The sequence below is a fragment of the Cryptotermes secundus genome, unplaced genomic scaffold, assembly GCF_002891405.2.
Source record: "Cryptotermes secundus unplaced genomic scaffold, Csec_1.0 scaffold620, whole genome shotgun sequence".
Classification (NCBI taxonomy): domain Eukaryota; kingdom Metazoa; phylum Arthropoda; class Insecta; order Blattodea; family Kalotermitidae; genus Cryptotermes; species Cryptotermes secundus.
In genome coordinates this window covers 322,280-343,348 of record NW_019723312.1, presented here as the reverse complement: position 1 = coordinate 343,348, position 21,069 = coordinate 322,280, and the positions used below count along the sequence as shown (strand labels likewise).

Genomic DNA, 21,069 nt, shown 5'->3' with positions numbered 1-21,069 from the left:
ATGTGACAGTACGTATTTTGTGTGTGTGTGTGTGTCCCCGTGCCGAGATGCAGCGGTGTTCCATTCACGAGTACATAAGAATACGCCATTAGTCATTATGCTCAGATAAATAAACCCTACAACCTCACACAGTAATTATGAATGCTAATATTGCCATGCGATATGCAGTATATCGCGGTAATCGGGAAGGTCTCTCGCGTTCAAGCCTTACACGTGTATGATGACTTCAAGGTGTGCTACAAATCTGTTATCTTATCAAATTCGTATTAGATGTAATAATTTATTTTTCTTTTGTTTCTAATAATTTCATGAATTTCATATAATATTGTGGCGTATTGACTGGTCACAAACGATGACTCTAAAACAGCAGCATTTGCTTGGTATCGGCCTAATTATACACGCACGCAACAACAAAAAAGCAAGTTTTCTTGATTGTCAGAAGCGGGATGTTACATAAGGACTCTGACAGAAGGACTTCAGTTAAAGGAATTGTGGTCCTGATCGGCGGTAAGCCGCCGGCGTTAATTTAACTTTGACTTTGAATTTTCTCTCATAAATCATGGTCATGAGCCCCATGGGACTCGAAACCAAGTTTCATTGTGCTGTTGAGGGCCAGCAACAGTTTAACAGCCAGCTAAGTTCAGTTGTGAGACAGTGGCCAGTCGGGAATGACGTGAGCATGGAAGCTGAAAAATCTCCACTGTTAGAAGCCATTATCTGGAAACGATTAGTTTAGGCACTACGGTTTGGAATACAGATAGCGTGGATTCTAGTGATGTGTAAATTTTGGAGATTAGCGATGGCGCTACAATTAAGTGTAGTCACGGGTCGTGTGTTAAAGTGGTCAATAAACGAGTCACCAAAACCGATTTCCTTCTATGGTCACTCATAGACGTGACAATTTCTACAACACAACCAATTTGACAATTTTCCAGAAACACATTTTTTTCAGTCAGCAAGATAGGTAGTTAGTTAGTTAGTTAGTAAGTTAGTTATTGGAGAGGGTGGGTTTCCCCATGCACTTAGAACGGTATTGGTCCATTGTGCTTCCCTCCATGATATTCTACCAGTGTCTCTACCCTACCGATATTGGTGCGTACCATCAGTCCCGCCGAGCCAGCGAGTTCGCCCTCCACTAGCTTGGCGGTGTCTATAATGCTTCCCCCATCTATCAGAGGCCTCAGAGACTACTGTTGGGCTGGAAACGTCCTTGAATTTAGCTCAGTGATATGCTTTCGAGACATGAGGTTCTTTTACTTGCCGTGAAGCTACGACACGGGACACACGTCTTAAAGTCCCTCCCGGAGGACTTGTTCCCTCAATTGTTCCTCCCTTAAAAATTCGACGACGCCGCCGGGTATATGAACCCACGTACGACGAGTCATGAGGTGGGAAAGTTACCTCTAGACTACGGAGGCCGCTCAGTCAGCAAGATAATCTGCTTTTTTATTTTCAGTATGAACATGTCTGAAATTTGCTTACCTTCTCGCGTACCCATCTTCTGATCCACTCGAAGCAGCCGCCGGTGGACGAGTCTCGGGAATGTTTCGTGCCTTCTCCCGTCTCTTCTGAGTGACTCAGGACATAAAAGTCCTCTTCCATATCGAAATCATTCTGGAAGGGACAAAGAATTTCATCCAGCTACAGTTTATATTTTAGTCTGAAAGGCTGCTTGTGAATTCTATAAAATTCTTACTTCCAAAATTAGCAAGAAACACATTTTTCAGTCAACATGATAACCTGCCGTTTTAATTTCTGTATGAACATTCTGAAATCTGCTTACTGTGAGGCACAAGCATCTTCGGACCCAACCAAAGCAGCCGCTGCTTGTCGAGTCTCGGGAAAATGTTGCGCTCTCTCGCAGTTCGTCATAAGGGGCGCCGTAGTAATGTTCCGTTTCGGCGGGAAAATTAGGATGGATGTTCCTCTCCTCACCCGACATAGGGAAACCAGGAAGAGGTATGTTGCCAGACATTTCTTGGTTCGTTCACGTTGTTACGTATTAGCTATCTGAAATCAGGACATTTATAAAGCAACTAACAAAATGTCACGTGTATGAGTGACCATAGACGCGGTTAGGATTTGTGAATAGATCTATTGAACAACTACAGGTCGTAACTAAAAATAACTAGGAATAATATCATCACTGACTTACACAATTCAAAATCACTACGTGCTAAGTTTTCTTAGTTTGCTTTTTCACTTCATTTCATTAAATGACATACCACAAATCCATTACAAGGTCATAGAACCCCGGATAAAGTCAGTAGTCCATTATAACAAAACAGTATATGATATAAACAAGTATGGTTCATTATGAATTAGGAATAAGAGATATAGTCTAAATATAAAATTTACAAGTCGCTTTTGAATGCCTGATAATTTAATATGTAGTTCCACATACAATTTGAACGAAGATATTAAAAGTGCATNATACCATTATTTAAAAATTACTCTAATTATAAAATGAATATAAATGAAGAAACTGTAATAAGTGTAATAATAACCTGGAGACTGGGAACCCTTCTGAAATATATAAATTTAGATTTGATAAGGGAAGAAGACGATGAGCTTTTTCCAAGAATTTATGTTATCGAATTTTATGCCCAAGAATTTTACCTCATTTGACTCTAATAAAATTGTATTTTTATATGTAATATTTAATTTGTAAGTAAAATTTTGTTTAGCTAAGTTATGCACTCTGCAGATATTGTCATATTTTAAGGAAAGCATGTTTAAATTAATTAATTCATTCATTAATCTAACCACTATATTGAGTTTCCTTTCCAGATATATAAAAATTAATTCACTAATTATTACCCTCATATCCCAGGTAAATAGCACAGCAGAAGTGTTCCATGTGTCAGAACAGGGGATAAATATTTGTAAGTTATTTATATAGTTAGAAATTACAACGGTCCAAAAATCTCTCCTTGTGGTACACCTATATTTCTTCATCCCAAATTTGAAAATTTATTGCTGAATTTTTGACCTTTTCTTATATATTTTATAAATACGACTTAATTAGAGAGTATATCACGCCCATTACCACAATAGTATTCCTCACCTGGTAATGAATTTTAACGAAGAAGGTTCTCACAGTTCTGATGATATCAAATAGTGTGAAGCACTGGATATATTTCTTTAGACTTATCAATAGAAAACACGTCTCCAACAGTTTGCATATTGTTGATTACCTAGCAATAGCCAAGATATCTATAACCAAGCAACGAAAGTTTCTTCAAGCAGTCGTTGCTGGGGTTACCATTATAAACATTAATAACAAGACACTGCGGACACTTCTGAAATGCTGTTTGATTTGATAAGGGGAAATTTAAATTCGAACTAATTCTTGATATTATCTCGTAAATATCAGAATTTTCTGTAAACAATTCAATGTTATTAACAATAAATATCACAAGGGAATACATATATTGGGAAGGCAGTGGTAATATTTTCAAAAGGCTAAATTTTTTTTTGCATGAAGCTCTTTTTGAAACTCCCACCTTTATTCGAATAGCTCTCTTCACAAATTTAGAATCACTCATACTATGAGTTCTGTCTCCCCCAAAAAACAAACACAAACACATTAAAGAGTGGAAAAAGGATAATACACAATTTTGTGGGCTTAAATACATAAGTATTCTTTGGATTTCCTGATTATATAACAGTCTTTATTTAATTTACCTATGTTTGAATCGATATGCTTTTTCCATGAAATAATGTTATCTAGTTTTACACAAGAACTTTACCATATTTGACTCTAATAAAATTGTATTTCCATATGCAATATTTATTTTGTTAGTAAAATATTGCTTAGCTAAGATATGCACACAGCAGATATTGTCAAAATATAAGGAAAGCATGTTTAAATTAATCCATTCATTCATTAATCTAACCACTATATTGAGTTTCCTTTCCAGATATATAAAAATTAATTCACTAATTATTACCCTCATATCCCAGGTAAATAGCACAGCAGAAGTGTTCCATGTGTCAGAACAGGGGATAAATATTTGTAAGTTATTTATATAGTTAGAAATTACAACAATCCAAACCCCGTCTATAGTCACACCCTATCACATGACATTATTATCCTAGGTCTCCTAGATGATTTTTTTTTTCCGTGATGAGAAAATGATTTTCTTCCTCCTAAACGCGAAGTTGGAGAAGCACCCTATGTCGATTAGCCCCCATTTGTTGTTCAGTCCACCCAGTAAAATGTAAATGTAAAGCTACCCCTGTGACAGGCTGTGGAGGCCCACACGGTTTTGAGACGTCGAGGCTCCCACGTTTTCCAGACAATCGGCTCACAAAAGCCTGAGAACGCAGAATGCCACAGTAACAGTGAGCCATGGTTCAATGTCTGATGTTTCTCTTGAAGATTTAAATATATTTCGTTAAATGGGTAGAGCAAAGGTTCTCAGACTTTGTGCTTCCTCTACCTCCCTCCCCCATCTCTGTCGGTCAGTGTCCCTACGCCTACAGCTATAACAATATTCCTGTACCGCCATGAAAAGTGCAGCCAGATTCCAGAGGTTCTGACGATTGTGTCTAACACTCGGAATTGCTGGGTTTTCGAGCTTTGTCCATATTCCGGTATTCTAAAAACACCAGAGAACACAACTTTCTCACACAACCGAGTAGGTATCTCCCTCCTCACCTGAAGACAGAAACATATCCAGTTTCCGAAACGTTGTATTCTCTGGTGTTATTAGAATACCGGAAGAGGGGCAAAGCCCAAAAACCCAGCAATTCCGATTGAAAAATGCAGTTCTACACATTGTTGCAGATCCTTATCAGGCTGTATGTTGGTAGCAGGAACCTAAATAGTTTTACAACCCCTCTACACCTATAGTACTGTATTCCAATACAGTCGCAAAACAATTCTGTAAAAGTTTCTCTAGCTGCAGATAACATTTTGCGAAACCGTCTATATTCAATCTTACTCACTTGCCAAAACTGTCCGTCGATTAAATTTATTTTAAATAATTATTAATAACTTCGCTTTCCCTGTGGAAAAGATCGCAAACCCTTGTGGAGGTCGCGACCCACAGTTTGAGAGACTTTTAGGGGAATGTTGAAGGAGGGAAGGGGAAGTCGAGTAGGGAGGGCATGTAAGTACAGTGCCACTATACAAACTGGTGCTGCAATCTTGCGCGAATTGAAGAACTAAGTTCATGTAGGCCACGAATGCTGTGGCTGATCCGTGGATGGCATTGTCTGTTAGCTACCGTTTCTTTGGTGATATGTTGGCGGTCGTTTACGAAGTGGGTTGTTTTCGTTATAAGGCGATTTATGTTTTACGGAAGTCTGTTTCTAAAGGAAAGCTGGACGTGTGTAAATCGCGGTTCGGTTTGTTGCCTTCGAATGTACATGATTTTATACTTGGTTTGAATACCGTCAGTTAAGTTTGTCAACATAAACTTCAGTTACTTGGATGCAGCAAAGGTACTATAATGATAGGCCCAGCGGGACATAGAACTGTTTGATGCAGTACTATAAATGGTATTGTTAGCGCAAGAGGTTGTGCATAACAGTGATTCATATAACAAGTCATGTGACCGTAAATGTTATGAGCCCACATTTCAATTATTATTTTGACAAATTGATATTTTTGTAGAAAGAAGTTTGAAAAATTTTCGAACACCAAAAATTTCAGAAAACAAGACAGTATCTGACAGTTTCCACCCTTACGAGTACTGTTTCAAAACGAATACTTATACATACAAAATTTCTAGTCATGGTGATACAATTAAATACGTTGCATTGTGGATTCATCGTGTTTAATGGATCCGTTGTGATGATGCGGTATCCCCTCCAAGATATGTAAAGCCGCCAGTAGTTGACACGCAAGTCTCAGTAAGTGAGAGAAGACTGAATGTAACTGTATGAATATGAACCCTCTTCCTTCTGTTGTGAGTTCCCTTGGTAATTTAGAATGAAAAAGTGCTAAAGGATGTATATGTAGATCTAATCTAACCTTGCTTAACATAACCTAGTAGTAGTAGTAGTAGTAGCAGCAGCAGCAGCAGTGGCAGCAGTAGCAGTAGTACATAAAAGGTGATGGGCCTAACTGCTGGCCTTTGCAGTGTTACCATCTACTGTGCATGCTATTTTATTTTAACTTTTCAGCAATCATACGCTTCAAATGCAGTGTAGGATTATACTATTTTACTTACAGGGGCGTCATGATAGTCATCTGGTTCCATAAAGTAATGTCCCGGGTGCCGGAACCTTAACTAAACTGTGGCCTCACACTCACATAGAATGTGTGTGTGTGTGTCTGAGGGGCTTCTTCTGCAAATAAGACTACCAATCCAATTTTTAAAAGGTGTCCTTTTAGGTGACAGTGTTCTGTAAGTTGTCCTGCCACCTACCATAGCTGGTTTCTGTTTGATTTTAACAGTTCCTTGGTTCTTCTGGTAGAACATCCTTTGCCTGTTTGATTCCTGTTGAGGATTCCCAGTGTTTCTTATGGTCTCTGTTTGCCTAGTCCCTGACAGCTTTCTTGACATCTCCTACTGAGATGTGACACAGTGGTTCAGGTCCTCTAAGCAGATGTTCAGATCCCAATTTTGCCAGTTGGTCAGCAGTTTCATTTCCAACAGTACCCTAATTTTCCAGTGCCCGTATCAGTTTAAGTAACCTAACATACCCTGACCTACAATAAAACATGTAACTATGTCTTTAGCACGAAGCTGGTATCACAGTTGGGATATGTCAGTTAAAGTTATGTTGAAATGTTAACAGGAAATCCATGGGACTGCAGCAATGACCTCATGTGGCTGGTTGACGAAGGCCGCAATGAGTCTATGGCACGCCGTGTGGTGGATCGTGACAAGATGATATGTAACAATGAGACTTATCCCAAGAAACCAGTACTGCCCATTATGGGCATGCTCAAGGTAGTTAATTGATAAGTTGGACAGGCCTTTTTATAGTTGATTATAAAGATTTTGTAACTGTTGGGATTGCTGGGTTTTTGGATATTACCCAGCATTCATTCCCTCATCAGGGGACGGAAACAGATGCAGTTTCCAAAACAGTGTGTTGTTCAGAATACTGGATGATGGACAGAGTCAAAAAACTTAGTAATCCTGAGGTCCTTTTCTGTGTGTTGTAGGTAAGAAAGGTAAAGCTATCCCTGTAACAGGTAGTGGAGGCCCATAGGGTTGTGAGATGTCGAGGTTCCCACATTTTCTAGACAATTGGCTCACATATGGTGGTGAGGTTGTCAGTCTTACGCCCCAGCTGCCCTTTACCCCCCCCCCCAGGAAGATTCCTAGTACTCATTTCTGTTAGAGGCTGAGTGAACCCCAGGGCCATAGTGCAGCTGGAAGGATTAGGTCCATTGAGAAATCCAGTGACCTCATCTGGAATCGAACCCATGACCTTCTGGTGTGCAGGATAGTGCCTCAACCAACTTCACTACCGCGTGCTCCCATGTGTTACAATGTTACATAATTAAATGTAATTAATTTATCACCATTTCATACGAAGGCTGGTAAAATTCTACCATGCTACATGGCATCATATTCTACAAAATGTAACTCTTGAGGACTTGTTTCTGTTCATAACAGACATTACAGGCAGAGTGTCCGACAGTCCCACCAGCGAACTGTACTTGTCACATGGACTATGTGGCTCCAGACCCAGATGGAGTTACATTGCGGCCTGTCACCACCATCAACTGCAGCTATCGGGGCCTTGTCAGCCTGCCTGAGCGGCTGCCCTCAGTGACGACAACCCTTCTCGTGAAGGGAAATCAGGTGCAAGCTCTCTGTCATGTAGGGATATAGTGGGGAGGGGAACTGTGGTGTAAGGGGTGCCCATGGCTAGGCCCAGAGCCTCATGGGGGCCCTCCCTCTGTCTTCATGCAGGCAAGACATAACTATAAATATTGTTAATTTTGTCAACATATCTTCTTGACCAAAATCATGAATGTAAAATGTAAACTGCCAACAAGAAGAGGATACACATATAGACACCCAGACTGATGGGAGGGATTTATGAAGTATGGCCTTGAGATGGGTTCAGATGCCATGATGTACATACCGAGTTTCATAAAGATTGGTTCAGGCTTTCGAAAGTTGATAGGGAGAGATACACAGGCACTCAGACTGCATGGAGATGACATAAGCCTACTATTATTTTTATTTCGAAATAAGGAAAGTAGCTAAAAATAAAAACATTGTCATGATTTTAGAATGAATGTAGACAGGGTTTGGATTGGTAATTTGATTTGTTGGACACTTACATATTTGTAACTACAGACAACTGTGGCAGTCTCACTGACTTTTATTGTTCCTTGCATCCTGTTGTGTACTAGACGAATGTTAAAGTTAATCTACCGACCACACAACACGTTTTTTATTTACTGCCACACTACATGTTTCGACCTCAGGAGGTCATCATCAGGTGTACTGAGTTACGCACTCCACCAGCCATTGCCTGGGGACGGATCCCAACAATGCCCTCTACTTCCCTGCTCATGTTCTTACTGGCTGGTGACTGCCTCACAGCTCACTCATTGCTCCAATTATCGAATCTCAACCAACTCACTTTCACTAACTGTCATTCTTATACCATCTCAGCATGGACTGCAGAGAAAATGTTTTTCCTCTATTGCTGTTTCCAGTTGTTGCCGTGCAGACATGTTTGTTTGTGAAGCCATTTCTCAGTAACTGTTGTTGTATAGCTGCTTCTTTCGTGATCGTTAACTAGCAACGGGTCTGCGTGCCACAGTATAAAAAGAGAAGAGAACCTACAGTAAAATTGTGACTTCAGAAACCTTGATTTTATTTTGTAATTATATGCCAAATATTTCTGTCTTTACAAACATTGCTCTATTTGACAGTATATGACCTCTGCTGGTATTTATATGAGCTATATAATCAAGAAACGTTTGGATGATATTTCTTTTTGTATGTTTGAAGGGCTTTTATTTTGTTGTAGGAATTATAGCTGGTGCTTCCAGGGTTAAGCTAGGCATGAAACCAAGTAGTGTTTTCCCTTGAGCCAGCTTCCTCAATAGCCCATTTTCATTCCAGACAGTAATCATACACGTGTACACGTAACAATGCTGTAGATTTGTGACAAGGTGCGCGAGAAGTTCGGCCCTGTAGAGTGCAATTTTCTGCTTACAGATCTCAAGTCTGAAACCTTTGGTCAGCAACCCACACTACAGGGATGTTTTGGATGTGTTCCTGGATGATAACCAGATTCATTCTATAGAATCTCTTGAGGGTGCTGATTGGTTGTTGAACTTCAGAGTGTTAAGCCTGAGAAACAACCAGCTAACTCAGGTGCTAACTTATGCGCTAGATAACGCTCTGCAGCGAAACCGGAATGCTGCCATCGTCTACCTAGGGAACAATCCTTGGATCTGTGATTGCTTGTTTACTCCTACCTTCCAGGTGAGAACAGAATATATGTTCTCTTCCGGTGCTCTTGTGGTGTGGTTGAGTTGTATACATTTAAANACCAATTAACGATCTCCACGGCGTCTTCGGTAACGAAACACGTTACAATATATTTTGTGTCTTTGATCTTGCTTCCCCACACTACAGCGATGTGAGTGTTATACACCTGATGATGGCCGTCTGAGGCCGAAACATGTAGTGTGGGGAAGCAAGATGAAAGGCACAAATATATTGTTTGCACTTGAGACGGAGTTTATATCATTTATTTAAATATATCTTTTATATTCTTTTACCTTTCCATTTATAATGCAACAGATTAATAACATTATTTCACATTTAATTCATACATTGATCATTAAATTCATAAAATGTTACTAGAATTATTAAAATATATATAAATATGTTGCAGTTATGCTGCTACATGTTTCGGCCTTACAAGGCCATCTTCAGGCAACACTTATATAAGGATTCTAATTCACTGTACGCTAATCATATTGCATTCCCAAGATACATCATCGATGTTCCTTCATACCTTTTTAATCTTTTTGAATTGTGACTATTTCTGTGTTTTATTAGATGTGTTGTTTTACGTTGTGCATATCAAGTATTGCCATGCATATAATATTGTGTAAATCCATATTCTCCTTGGAGACTTTTTTTATATTTCAGGACTTCATTATCAAGTACAGAAAACTAGTCAAAGATATTGATGATGTGAGATGTGCCTCTGTTCATGGAGACGAGAACTCCTTAACTCAAGTGAGCACTGAATGTGAATTTGAATTTATTTACAATCCGTAAATTAAAATACATGTTGACACCATAGGATATGGAACAAGTAGAGTACAAATACATGATATCTGTACGATAATAGTTCTGCTTGAGAAGTTAGTTATCGTAATATGCCATGCCAATTGGATACACACAGCACAGTCTGCAAACAAGCAAAATGATACAGTAACATGGTTGGGAATACACTTCAGCTTAGAACTGATACTAGTTACTGTGAAACTGATATTTGTTGTGTTGTGACAGTTAATAAAGAAGTTGTATATCATAACAGGATGCATGAAATGAAAATTGATTTATTTGTATATCATTTTTTAATAATATGCAAAAATGATGTGTAAAGGATAGTTTGGTGGTTTTTGGAACAAACTTGTGATTGAGTGATTGAGGTTAGCAAGTTCTAACAGACCCACCCTCTCACCTGAGGAAGGAAGCAGACTGCTGGATGATGGACAAGGTCTAACAGTGCAGAATCTGCTTGCGGTTGGCTGTTTGCAAGTACTATCCCAGCAGTCTCACTCACTCAATCACTGTCACCAGAATCAGAAAGTTGAACACTCCTGCCATTGAACATGAAACAGATCCATCAGGCTTCCTAACATCCATCTTTATGTCATCCTCCTGTCTGCTTCTCAGCCCTCAAAGTGGATATTTTCTGAAAGGTTTCCCCACAGAAATTCTGTATTCATTCCTTGGGTCCCCAAGCTTTGCTGTGGCTGTGCCATAGCTCAAGTGGTTAGTTGCTGGCTTCTCACCGTGGCAGACCGGGTTCAAACCCGGGTCTGGTCAAGTGGGATTTGTGGTGCACTAAGTGGCGCTGGGGTAGGTTTTCTCTGAGTACTTCAGTTTCCCCTGCCAATGTTCATTCCACCAAAAGTTCTCCATCGTCATAATCACCTGGGGCATGTATGATAGGCCAATCAGTGGCCACCGTGCTGAGTGGATCCAATCGAACTCCACCGCCCCAATCAGTCTTCCATCCTCAAAGCATATTTTCCTAAGATTCATCTTTATGTCATCCTCCTATCTGCTTCTCAGCCCTCGAATTGGATATTTTCTGAAAGGTTTCCCCACAGAAATTCTTTATTCATTCCTTGGGTCCCCAAGCTTTACTGCATATTCATTCTGTCATAGCCTCATAAATGTCACTACCCTAACAATACCAGGTGACCTGTATAATTCTGTCATAATATCCAAAATTAAAGGGTTGTCAGAAGAGTGAAGACAGTTCGTGCATAGCACTTGTATACATGTCAACGAATTGCACCATTTCAAGGTTAACAGACCTCAGTAGTCTCTTAGTAACAAGCCAAGCGAATGACATGCTGATTCTATCATTTCACGATTTTTTGTAATATTTAAAAATGAGTAAGAAAACCCAAGAATTCCGCTAATTGTGAAGTGCCATCTGTAATTTTGTTTCTGAATCCTGACTTTGCATGGGACGTTTTCTTCCATCCTCCCTAAAGTCCAGACCTGGCTCCAGATAATTTTCACTTGTTCACACATTTCAAGCACTTTCTGGGTGGCACGCATATGCGTAACGATCAAATGAAGATGATTAAAACTGGTTGAGTGGACTGGTGGCACATTTCTATAATGCAGGAATACAGAAACTCATCACATGATACGACAAGTGCCTGAATATTCATTGGGATTCAATAGAAAAATGATTTAAGGTCTGTAGTAATTACATACATTTTTTTATTTTATTCATTTTTTCATATTTATCACCAAACGGTCTCTACTGTCTGGATGACCTACATATATTCCCAACCTATCGTACCCTCCTGCACTTCACTGCCGGAACAGCCCCAGGTGACATGTGTAAACCACACAGTTCCTTGTTTCATAGCATCATAAATACGTCGCTTTGTTCATCTTCTTTGCCTACAGTAATTTCCTGTAAATCTTGCAATTTCATACACAGTAGTGCGATGGTTGGAAGCTGACATTGTCCCTCCAAGATTTGAAGTTTTAGGTAATGATGGCAGATAATGTGGTTTTCTGAGTAAAATGTTATGCAACCTTGTAGGTGGGTGCTGGCATACCATATTGGCACATTGTATGAATAAAATCGATCTTTGTGACAGAAGCGAAGCTTTCAAGCTTTCACAGTGAATAAAGCCCCCGAAGTGTTCATGAGCTATCAAGCACTCGAAGAAGCAATTCGTTTCCAACGTTCCGGTAACTGTCACTGTCTCCATCATCAGGGTGGTAATGGGGGCAGTGGCAGTGGCAGTGGCCGAAACTGAAATCTGTTCCACCTTCACATGGCAGCTACTCAAGAAAACTTCATTCTGTGATGGAGACAGATGTTCCTGCGAAGCATTTATACTCACCTGCAAGTTGTCATTGTATCATAACGTACGAATCTTCACTGCTCTGAAAACTTCAGATCTCATAAATTTTCATGAACATGAATATGAAAATTATGGTCTTCCAGGATGTGACACTGTATAATTTGGTTAGTGGGTACCTATCTGCTAAACTACACTTAGAATAACATCCATTATCTTTTTCTTGTGAATTTGATAACAAAATTGTCTGTTAAGTCTGAAGCCAGTTTTTCTTAATATTCTACAGATCCAGGCTCTATCCCGAAGCACTGTTTGCCGTGAACCCAGCGAGTATTTAATTCAACCATTAGACTTATTAAATGGAATATTGGCTTCTCTAATTGTTCTTGTGGTTGGGAAGCTCATATATGATTACTGGTCCTTCAAGAAGACTGGGAAACTCCCGTGGCTGGTAGCCAAGATGCCGTGAGGATTGGACATCTTGCATTCAAAGGAACTGGTAAGTACTGTGATCATGAAAAATTTTGATCTCAAGATTGTGTTGAAGTTATGTGTTTTTTTGGACTCCTGATTATGTAGAGTGGTTTCTGGAATACTGCCTTGCTAGCATCTCATTGGTTGGATGGATTTTAATTGTATTTGGTGTTTAATCGTTTATCCATCATAGGTCAGTGCCCTTTGAATATGAAGATTCCAAGAAATAGGGTCCCTTCAGATGGCCCCCCCCCCAAAATGACAGTTTTTTTGACAGTAGCTCTGATGATTGCATCTGATTGCATTTCAGTAATTTACTGAGACCATCTCCCAAAGTAAGGCATCTTTAGGAAAATAATGCCATGACCTCTAGCGGCCTAGAGATGAAATGTCAGTTTTCTTGAAAATGGCTTGATCAGTTTTATTTAAATTTTAATGACCAAAATGATGTTTTATTGGCTGAAACATCCTGTGCATGATGGGTTATCTTAAGGTAGCAGAAGGCTGTGACGCACCAGGCACACATGGCAAAGTATGTGCATTGTCTTTGCAGTCATGTCGTCTGCTCACTCTCCGCGTTCCCTGTGTTCTTGTCCTTATCATGACCATCGAGCATTTCACCTTGGCAGCTTGTTGGTTCATGTTCTGTTTCTTAGCTGCATAACTTGGTGCGAAATATCATTTATGGAAAATGATTTTTTACTTCCTTTATAAATTCATTCCATTGTTTATTGTTATACAAGCTCTCCCACTGCTCAAAATTCTCTGTTAGGGGGCCCATACACAATTACGAGTCTGGCTTACAAGTCCGACTTGGCTTGGGTTCCAGTGAGCCTAACTCATCCGTGTGTGGGTCGCCACGCTCATACATGCGTCGTGAAATTAATCCGAACCCGGCTCCTCACCGAGCCGGACTTGCGAGCCAGACTTGTATGTCTTATTCCCTCATCTGGTAATTATCCCTGAAACCCAGTTTTCCTTCATAGTAGGTACAAGAATTTACCTATCGTGTAGGTGATTACTATATTTTTTGGCAGCCCTAGACCACTGGGCTTTGAATTCACCCTAAGGCCTGGATGTGTATATATGTTTCTTGTCTTCTTGCGCATTACAGTGTCCCTTGTTTGGGGTTCCACCATGGCCTACCCCATTATGCAAATAGAAAATGATTCTTAAGACTTCGTGGAGTATGGAAATCTTAAGTAAAATGGACTGGGCAGAAAATTTCTACTAATTTTCACAAATGCCCTTTCCTCAATAATAAACTCTCATAATACTGAAGCTCATCACTTCTAATCTTCCGTCTGTAACGCAAAAATATCAATATAGGTTTAGATGACACTAATCAACATTTAATTCTCTAAAATGTTCATTAGAATGTTTAAAATGTCATAGAACTGTATCACTCACTCATGGAGCTGAACCCTTCTCAAAAAGCCGCCAATTGTGCAGCTACTCAAGAACCTCCCAGCATTTTATGGAACCCAAAAGTTCATTACTGTGTTCACAAGAGTCCTCCACTGGCCCCTATCCTGAGCCAAATCAACCCAATCCCACAGGGCCATCCTCAGGCAACATACTTTTAAGGAATCCACCGCAGTGTGCACTTTGTCAGTAGTACTCTTAAAGTATTTTGCTATTATTAATTTTGATGTTATACGATGTCTGTACTTCCTATCTTTTGTACTGCTGCTTCTCTCCTGGTCGTGTGTATCCTGTGTTGATTTGTTTATATCTGGCCCTTGGCTTATTGTTTGCCTTACTAGATTGTCATACTGCAGTAATAATTAAACCATGCCATTTGGCCATATTCTGAGCCAACTTAATCCAGCCCACATTTTCACAACCATTTTCCTGTGTACCTACATCTGCAGCATTTCATGTTTGCTGTTATGTAATGACGGTCTTTGGTGTTTTGTTGTACAGTATGTGCCAGAATATGCGGTACTGAAATGAAAAGACATAGCTGTGTCTATTCATACAACTGTCTATTCATGTGGAGGCCCCTTGCACAACAGAACTTTCTCAAATCCTGAAGAAACGGTCCGATCACCATGTCCCTGTAGCGTTCTTGGGTGACGGTAAGAGCATTGCCTTCCTCATCCTCGATGAAATATGGGCCCAATATACCGTGTGCTGAGAGAGCACACCATATCATCACATGTGTACTATGTAGTGGTTTCTGAATGATAACATCTGGCCGCTCAAAACCAAGGCAGCGAGTTGTCTGGCCACCAATTCTGTATGAACAGAAATAATACTCAACTATGAATACTTTTTCCTCAGTCAAGAGACCCATTTCCAACAACAACAACAGAACTTCCTTTTCACTGCTTGGAACATGTGCAGCTCGAGCTATGCCCCGTTGACAAACGCAAATGCGCGTTCGAGATGCGCGAGTTTCAGTACTGCATTTTTGGCACATACTGTAGTAGGGACCTTGGTGAGTCATGAATCTGTCTGCAGCTAATTTGTGTTCTTCCATTCTCACTCTCCATCGTAAGTCCCCTGAAAATTACCTGTCTTTTTCCCCAGTTCTCATGTCATTTGGCCATATTCTGAGCCAACTTAATCCAGTAAACATTTTCACAACCATTGTCCTGAGTACCTACATCTGCAGCATTTCACATTTGCTGTTATGTAATGACGGTATTTGATTCTTTGTTGTAGTAGGGACCCTGGTGAGCCATGACTCTGTCTGCAGCCAGTGTGTGCTTCCATTCTCACTCTCCATCTGCAAGTCCCCCAAAAATGGCCTGTCTTTTTCCCCAATTCTCAATGTTCTGTGTTCCCTCTTGCAAGGAAGACATATGCTGTCCCTGAAAAGGCCTGTCTTTTTCTTACAGTTTTACCTTTTCCTCCTTTGCAGGTAAAACTTAATGTGCCAGTGAAAAGGGCCATTTTCCTATGTACCATTCCCTTTTTGCCCCAGATGGGCTCCATTTCTTTATCCCCTGCCATGGATCTGAGTGACCTTACTTACAACCTGCTTCCTCACACTGCACACTTCAACCCTGAAGATGGAGACAACGTGTTCATGTGAAACGTTGGTATCTGCCTACAAGGGACGCATCATAGTCAGAAGACTGCAGTGTTACCACGCTTATTCTTGTTGTGTGTAATGTTCCCTAATATGGTCTGTGTTGATCTTCCCGGCCTCTTCCGACATGAACAAGGACACATATTTGTAAGGTGGAGACATCTGTGGCACAGAGCATGTTACTCGCAGCGATAACATGAACTTGAGAATGGTTGTAGGCAGATTGGACCTACAGGTTAACTTGGACCTGGAACAAGGGTGGCTGTTGTCCTTTACATTTGCATAGTTTCATCTTTGGCGTAGGTGGCTGCAGGCTTTGGCCTGTGAGCAGAGAAATCTGTGCACAACTGTGACTTAGGATCAGACCCAGAACCTTTTGAATGAGAATCGATTGTGGTACCCTGGCCACTAAATCCCCTGTACTTACTGTGCAGTTATTCTTGTCAGAGGAAAGTAGTTAGCAGCATGTGACCAAAATGTTGATGAAAAAACTTGGATATTAAAATTGGTTACAATTCTGTGTTTGGCCAGTCTTTCTTTCAGCATTTTGGCACAGGTGAGAGACTGTAGGAAGGACATGTTGGAGCAGGCACAGAAATGTTGCATTGCATAAGATATTCTCTCAAAGTATTGTTGTGCATGTAAATGATCTTTTGGCTGTAAATTGTTTCTGAATTTTAAGGCTTTGAGGAGCAGTTTGTGAACTGGTGGCAAATTGTGCAATTTTAAGATCGTGCCCACTTCGTCACTTACACTTACACACATGTGTAAGAACACAGATTACTTGTACTTGCATTCACATTTATGCATGTTATATTTTAGTGTCCTGTTGCACTGATTTAAGTCCATGATTTATTTAATCCGTCTTGCAGTGCATACACTCATTTATTTCCTTCTCTCCCTCGCACTACATGTTTCGGCATAATAATGCCATCTTCAGGTGCTTACTTATCCACGTCAAACCAGTTCATTGCATGCCATGTTCACACATTAAAATAACTAAAATATGTATCTATCATATACATTGTCAAACGTTAAAAATATTAAAATTGTTCAGGATACCACATCGCTACGTCGCCCCTCACTACGTCAGTCACGCCCATTCTCCTTTGTTGGAGCACTCCTTCACTATCTTGTGTGTTGTGCTTTTGTTGTGTCGTGCTCCTTCGACTGCATGTGTTATACTGTTCAAACATGTAGTGCGAGGGAGAGAAGGAAATAAATGAGTGTATGCACTGCAAGACGGATTAAATAAATCATGCACATTTATGCAGTTGAAAAGAAAGGAAATGTATAATTAGTTACTCAAAGCAGCATTCGTCAGATATTCTGGGAATGGTATGTGATGATCATTACTTTTACATGCTTCTGTGTGTACCATGAGACCAGTCAAACTTCATATACCATGTCTTGGTAAATATCTTAGTGTAAGCTTTTGTTGTCAAGAAAATGGTAAAGGTAATCTGAAAGGTGTATGCCATCAGCTTTCTCTTTTCACTTGAACACACACAAAGCATTTTGCTGAAATGGTAATGCTCCGACTTTTATTTGAGAAGTGCCTGGTATGTGGTTCAGTTCTTAGCCAGGATAACAACTGTCCTGCCTGAGATCCTTTTGTTGTCTTTAGTTCCTCCCGGCAGATGTCAGGTTAATACCATGAAATGGATGATGACACCTCCCGCGTTCTCTCCACTTAATTTATTGATCATCTTACTGTTCGATGCTGAATACAGTGAACCACACATTTCTGGTTTCTGTGGGAATTAATGGATATGAACACTCAACTGAGTAAATTTAATACTGAGAATATTGATGACTTGGGATTACTGAAATTGAACGTCGCACGTAAACGTATGTTTTCCCTCTTTTTTCAAGTCAGTTTCTGTTATTGTCAAAGGTGACCCAAGACAAGTTACATATTTCTCAGATCTGATACTTTGCTTAAGTGATAAAGTTACTCTTTCATGCTTGAAAATGTGTGAGTATCTGTGCATGAGTATGCTCTTGTCAGTTCGTATTGCCACAGGTTTCGGATTGATGAACAGATTTATTGGACTCTTTGATACAGTGCATAGTCATGTCTTCACTACCGCTACTCGCTAGTGACTTCCAACGGTGGAAGTTTCCCTTCCTCTGCGTTCCCAAACCGTCCCCGGCCCCAGATACCAGCTTCTCGCAGCAGCAGTTTACAGCAACTGAACCACAGCAGTACGCTAACCTACTGACTGACTACAACAGCTAACTGGCCCTGCTTATAACAGCACAGACCACGTGCTGTGGAAATATGCTTGTTTGCAGAGCCGTTACTTTGCAATGGCTGTTGTGTAGTTGCTTATTTTGCAGTCATTGCCTAGCAGCGGGTCCACATGCCGTAGTAAGCAAGAGTGTGTTACCTGACAGTAGTTGCATTTGCAGAGTGCTTGTAACGCAGACGGATAGGACCAATCGAGATTGCGACGGGACAACATTTGGTAGTCAGGAATTCATGAGAGGGGCAACACTGGGGAGTTGTTGCAACAATATGAGTATATGTATAATTCTATGATAACTTCACAGTTTTGGCAACTATTTTTGGCCATCATCCGGTCATACTAATACAGTCACTCTCAACTCTCTCTCTCTCTCTCTCTGTTGTTCCCCCTCCACTGGTCAGTGTTTATAACTGAGAAGGTTGTGTTGTTTACCGTGTAGGTTTTTAGTTGTAGATTTAAGCGAATACTCAAAATTATATAAACCTTTATCCTAATGTTGCGAAGGGTATGTGCTGTTCACAACAGACGTCTATAATTTTCCAAATTTTGCCTTAAAATTTTATATATATATTTTTTGTTGTTGTTGTAATTTTGTGATCAAATGCTGACTGGTTAGATTCCCGACAAAGGCAAGTGGAATTTTGTGTTCCCAGTATCCAGACCGGCTCCGACGCCCACCCAGCCTATCCTGTGCCGAGGTTAAGAATGCATGGAGCCAAGCCGAATTCATGGCTCGGTGCTTGACTTTAACACGTTTGCCTGTTAGTCACGAATAAGTCAGCAATTCTTTCGCTGTTACCAGTGAACGCGGACAGCGTCACTGCCAGTGATACTTCATGTAAACTGGCTCGTTCTTGTCTGTAGCAAGTGGCACAACATTCATTCAGACCCCCCACCCTCGCGCTTTTTGTGACCGCTGCTAGTATACGTCAGCCCGACCCCAAAACCAGGCAGTTGAAAATAAAGCGTACATTGTACTCCATATTGGGGTTATTGATCCTAAGAAGAATTATTATTCTGGAAACAGGAATAAAGAAATTGAGCAGGGATCTCCAGCCCGTTTGCCTTGCTACTGCTGGAAGTGATTTTGGGTGCCCACGAGAAATTTGAAATGTGTAGCGGCAAGTTTGCTGGTCGAGGCACAATGCTATAAACCGGGAGGTCGCGGATTCGATTACCAATGAGGTCATTGGATTTTTCAATTGACCTAATCCTTCGAGGCGCACTATGGCCCCGGGGTCGACTCAGAAATGAGTACCAGGAATATTCCTGGGGGTAAAGGGCTGCCGGCGCGTAAGGCTGACAACCTCACCGCCATCTGTGAGCCGATTGTCTAGAGAATGTGGGAACCTCAACGTCTCACAACCCTGTGGGCCTCCACGGCCTGTTAAAGGGACAATGGACAGCAGCTTTACATTTTAGCTGTCGCCCGTGTGGAGGCGGGTTACACCACCTCCACCGTAGCCCTGCGAGTCGTACTGACAACGGAAAGGGAACCCGGTGCCTGGGGGTATACCTGGACCACCCTGTCAGTGGGGGGTGTAAAAATGTATGATCTGTGTTTCCTACGGGGTGACGTAACAGCATCGAAATATATGAATATGAATGTTTCCAGATGTGTACGGTAACCATTGGCCTGTAAAGCGTTATGCTAATGTTGCAACAGAAGAGTACTGCCTTCTGGAATGTAACGTTTCGGAGAAACGCACCGCTTCCGTCTTCAGAGTTTAAGAGCAAGCTTCCGTCTTGCTGGTTGCTTCTTTGAGTTTTTACCCTGATGATGGAGGTATTACGTACCTTCGAAACGTCAGTGAATTTCTGCCAACGATACGGCGTAACATCTCAGAAGTTCGAGCTCCTCATAGTCACCGACGTAAGAACCTCGAACCTCGGTGGCTCTTCTGAGGTTTCCCGTTTTCTTCCTTTAAATCAGAGTTACTTAACCGGTGGTTCATATGCCACCAGTGGGTCCTCAGGTCTTGAAAATAAGAACTGATATTAATGACATATAATACAACGGTAAGAAAGTAGAGTTGTCCTTATACTTAACTAATTAAGCACTACGCCATGAAGGGGTGTGGGGGAGTGGAAGTATAAATCCACGTTTTCTTGACCTCGGCACTAGTTTGAGGTAAGTGGTTAGCTTCACGCTCCGGCCGTTTTATCCCCGGAAAAGAGCCTTCGGTACCCATTTGATAGGAGGCTGGATGTGTCCAAGAACCGGTCTTTTAAGCAGTGTTTACCTAGCCGTTGCCTAACAGTTGATCATATTTCATCACTAAATTATTTTCATTTTAAAAGTGATGAAGAGTGTTAGGTGTTGACAGAATTTCACTCTCATTACATTCAAAATTCTTAAAATATTTTAATATTCTTGTGGTCCGCCAAAGAAAAGTTACGCAGTAAGTGGTCCGTGGGCCAGAAAAAAGTTTTGTAGTCCCTGATCTACCGTGATCAGTAAAAATAGCCTTAAACGGCCTAAAGTAAGTTTGTAAGTAAAGTTTCTGGTGTCTCCTCCCCCTGTCGGCGCGGATGCTGTGGTGTTCCCCCCCCCCCAACCTTTGCAGAAACGCATCACACATGTGTGTTTCTCTGTTCCTTCTTATGGCTTGGCCACGTTGGTTATGTCTCTGTGATGTAACAGAACAAACGCCGATCAACATGTTTTTGCGTCCTGTCACTTGATGTCGCCATAAGCTAAAAGAAAACAGTGACACACATTTAAGGGGGGAAAGTTCAGCGGGTGATGACTTCAACATTCGAGTCCCACAGCCTAATTCTACTTGCTG

At 40.8% G+C, this 21,069-nt stretch overlaps 1 protein-coding gene across 2 annotated transcripts in view; it reads left to right on the top strand.

Moving 5' to 3' along the window:
• The window catches only part of LOC111861823 (protein singed wings 2), a 56,806-nt gene extending 40,258 nt beyond the window's left edge, over positions 1-16,548 (top strand). For both annotated transcript variants that reach the window (XM_023846718.2, XM_023846717.2), the window contains exons 5-10: positions 6,754-6,908; positions 7,584-7,772; positions 9,150-9,419; positions 10,095-10,184; positions 12,801-13,013; positions 15,659-16,548. In XM_023846718.2, the coding sequence (XP_023702486.1) occupies positions 6,754-6,908; positions 7,584-7,772; positions 9,150-9,419; positions 10,095-10,184; positions 12,801-12,983 (887 nt within the window). In that variant the 3' untranslated portion in view covers positions 12,984-13,013; positions 15,659-16,548. The remainder of the gene's footprint in view (positions 1-6,753; positions 6,909-7,583; positions 7,773-9,149; positions 9,420-10,094; positions 10,185-12,800; positions 13,014-15,658) is intronic.
• The last annotated feature ends 4,521 nt before the right edge of the window (positions 16,549-21,069 follow it).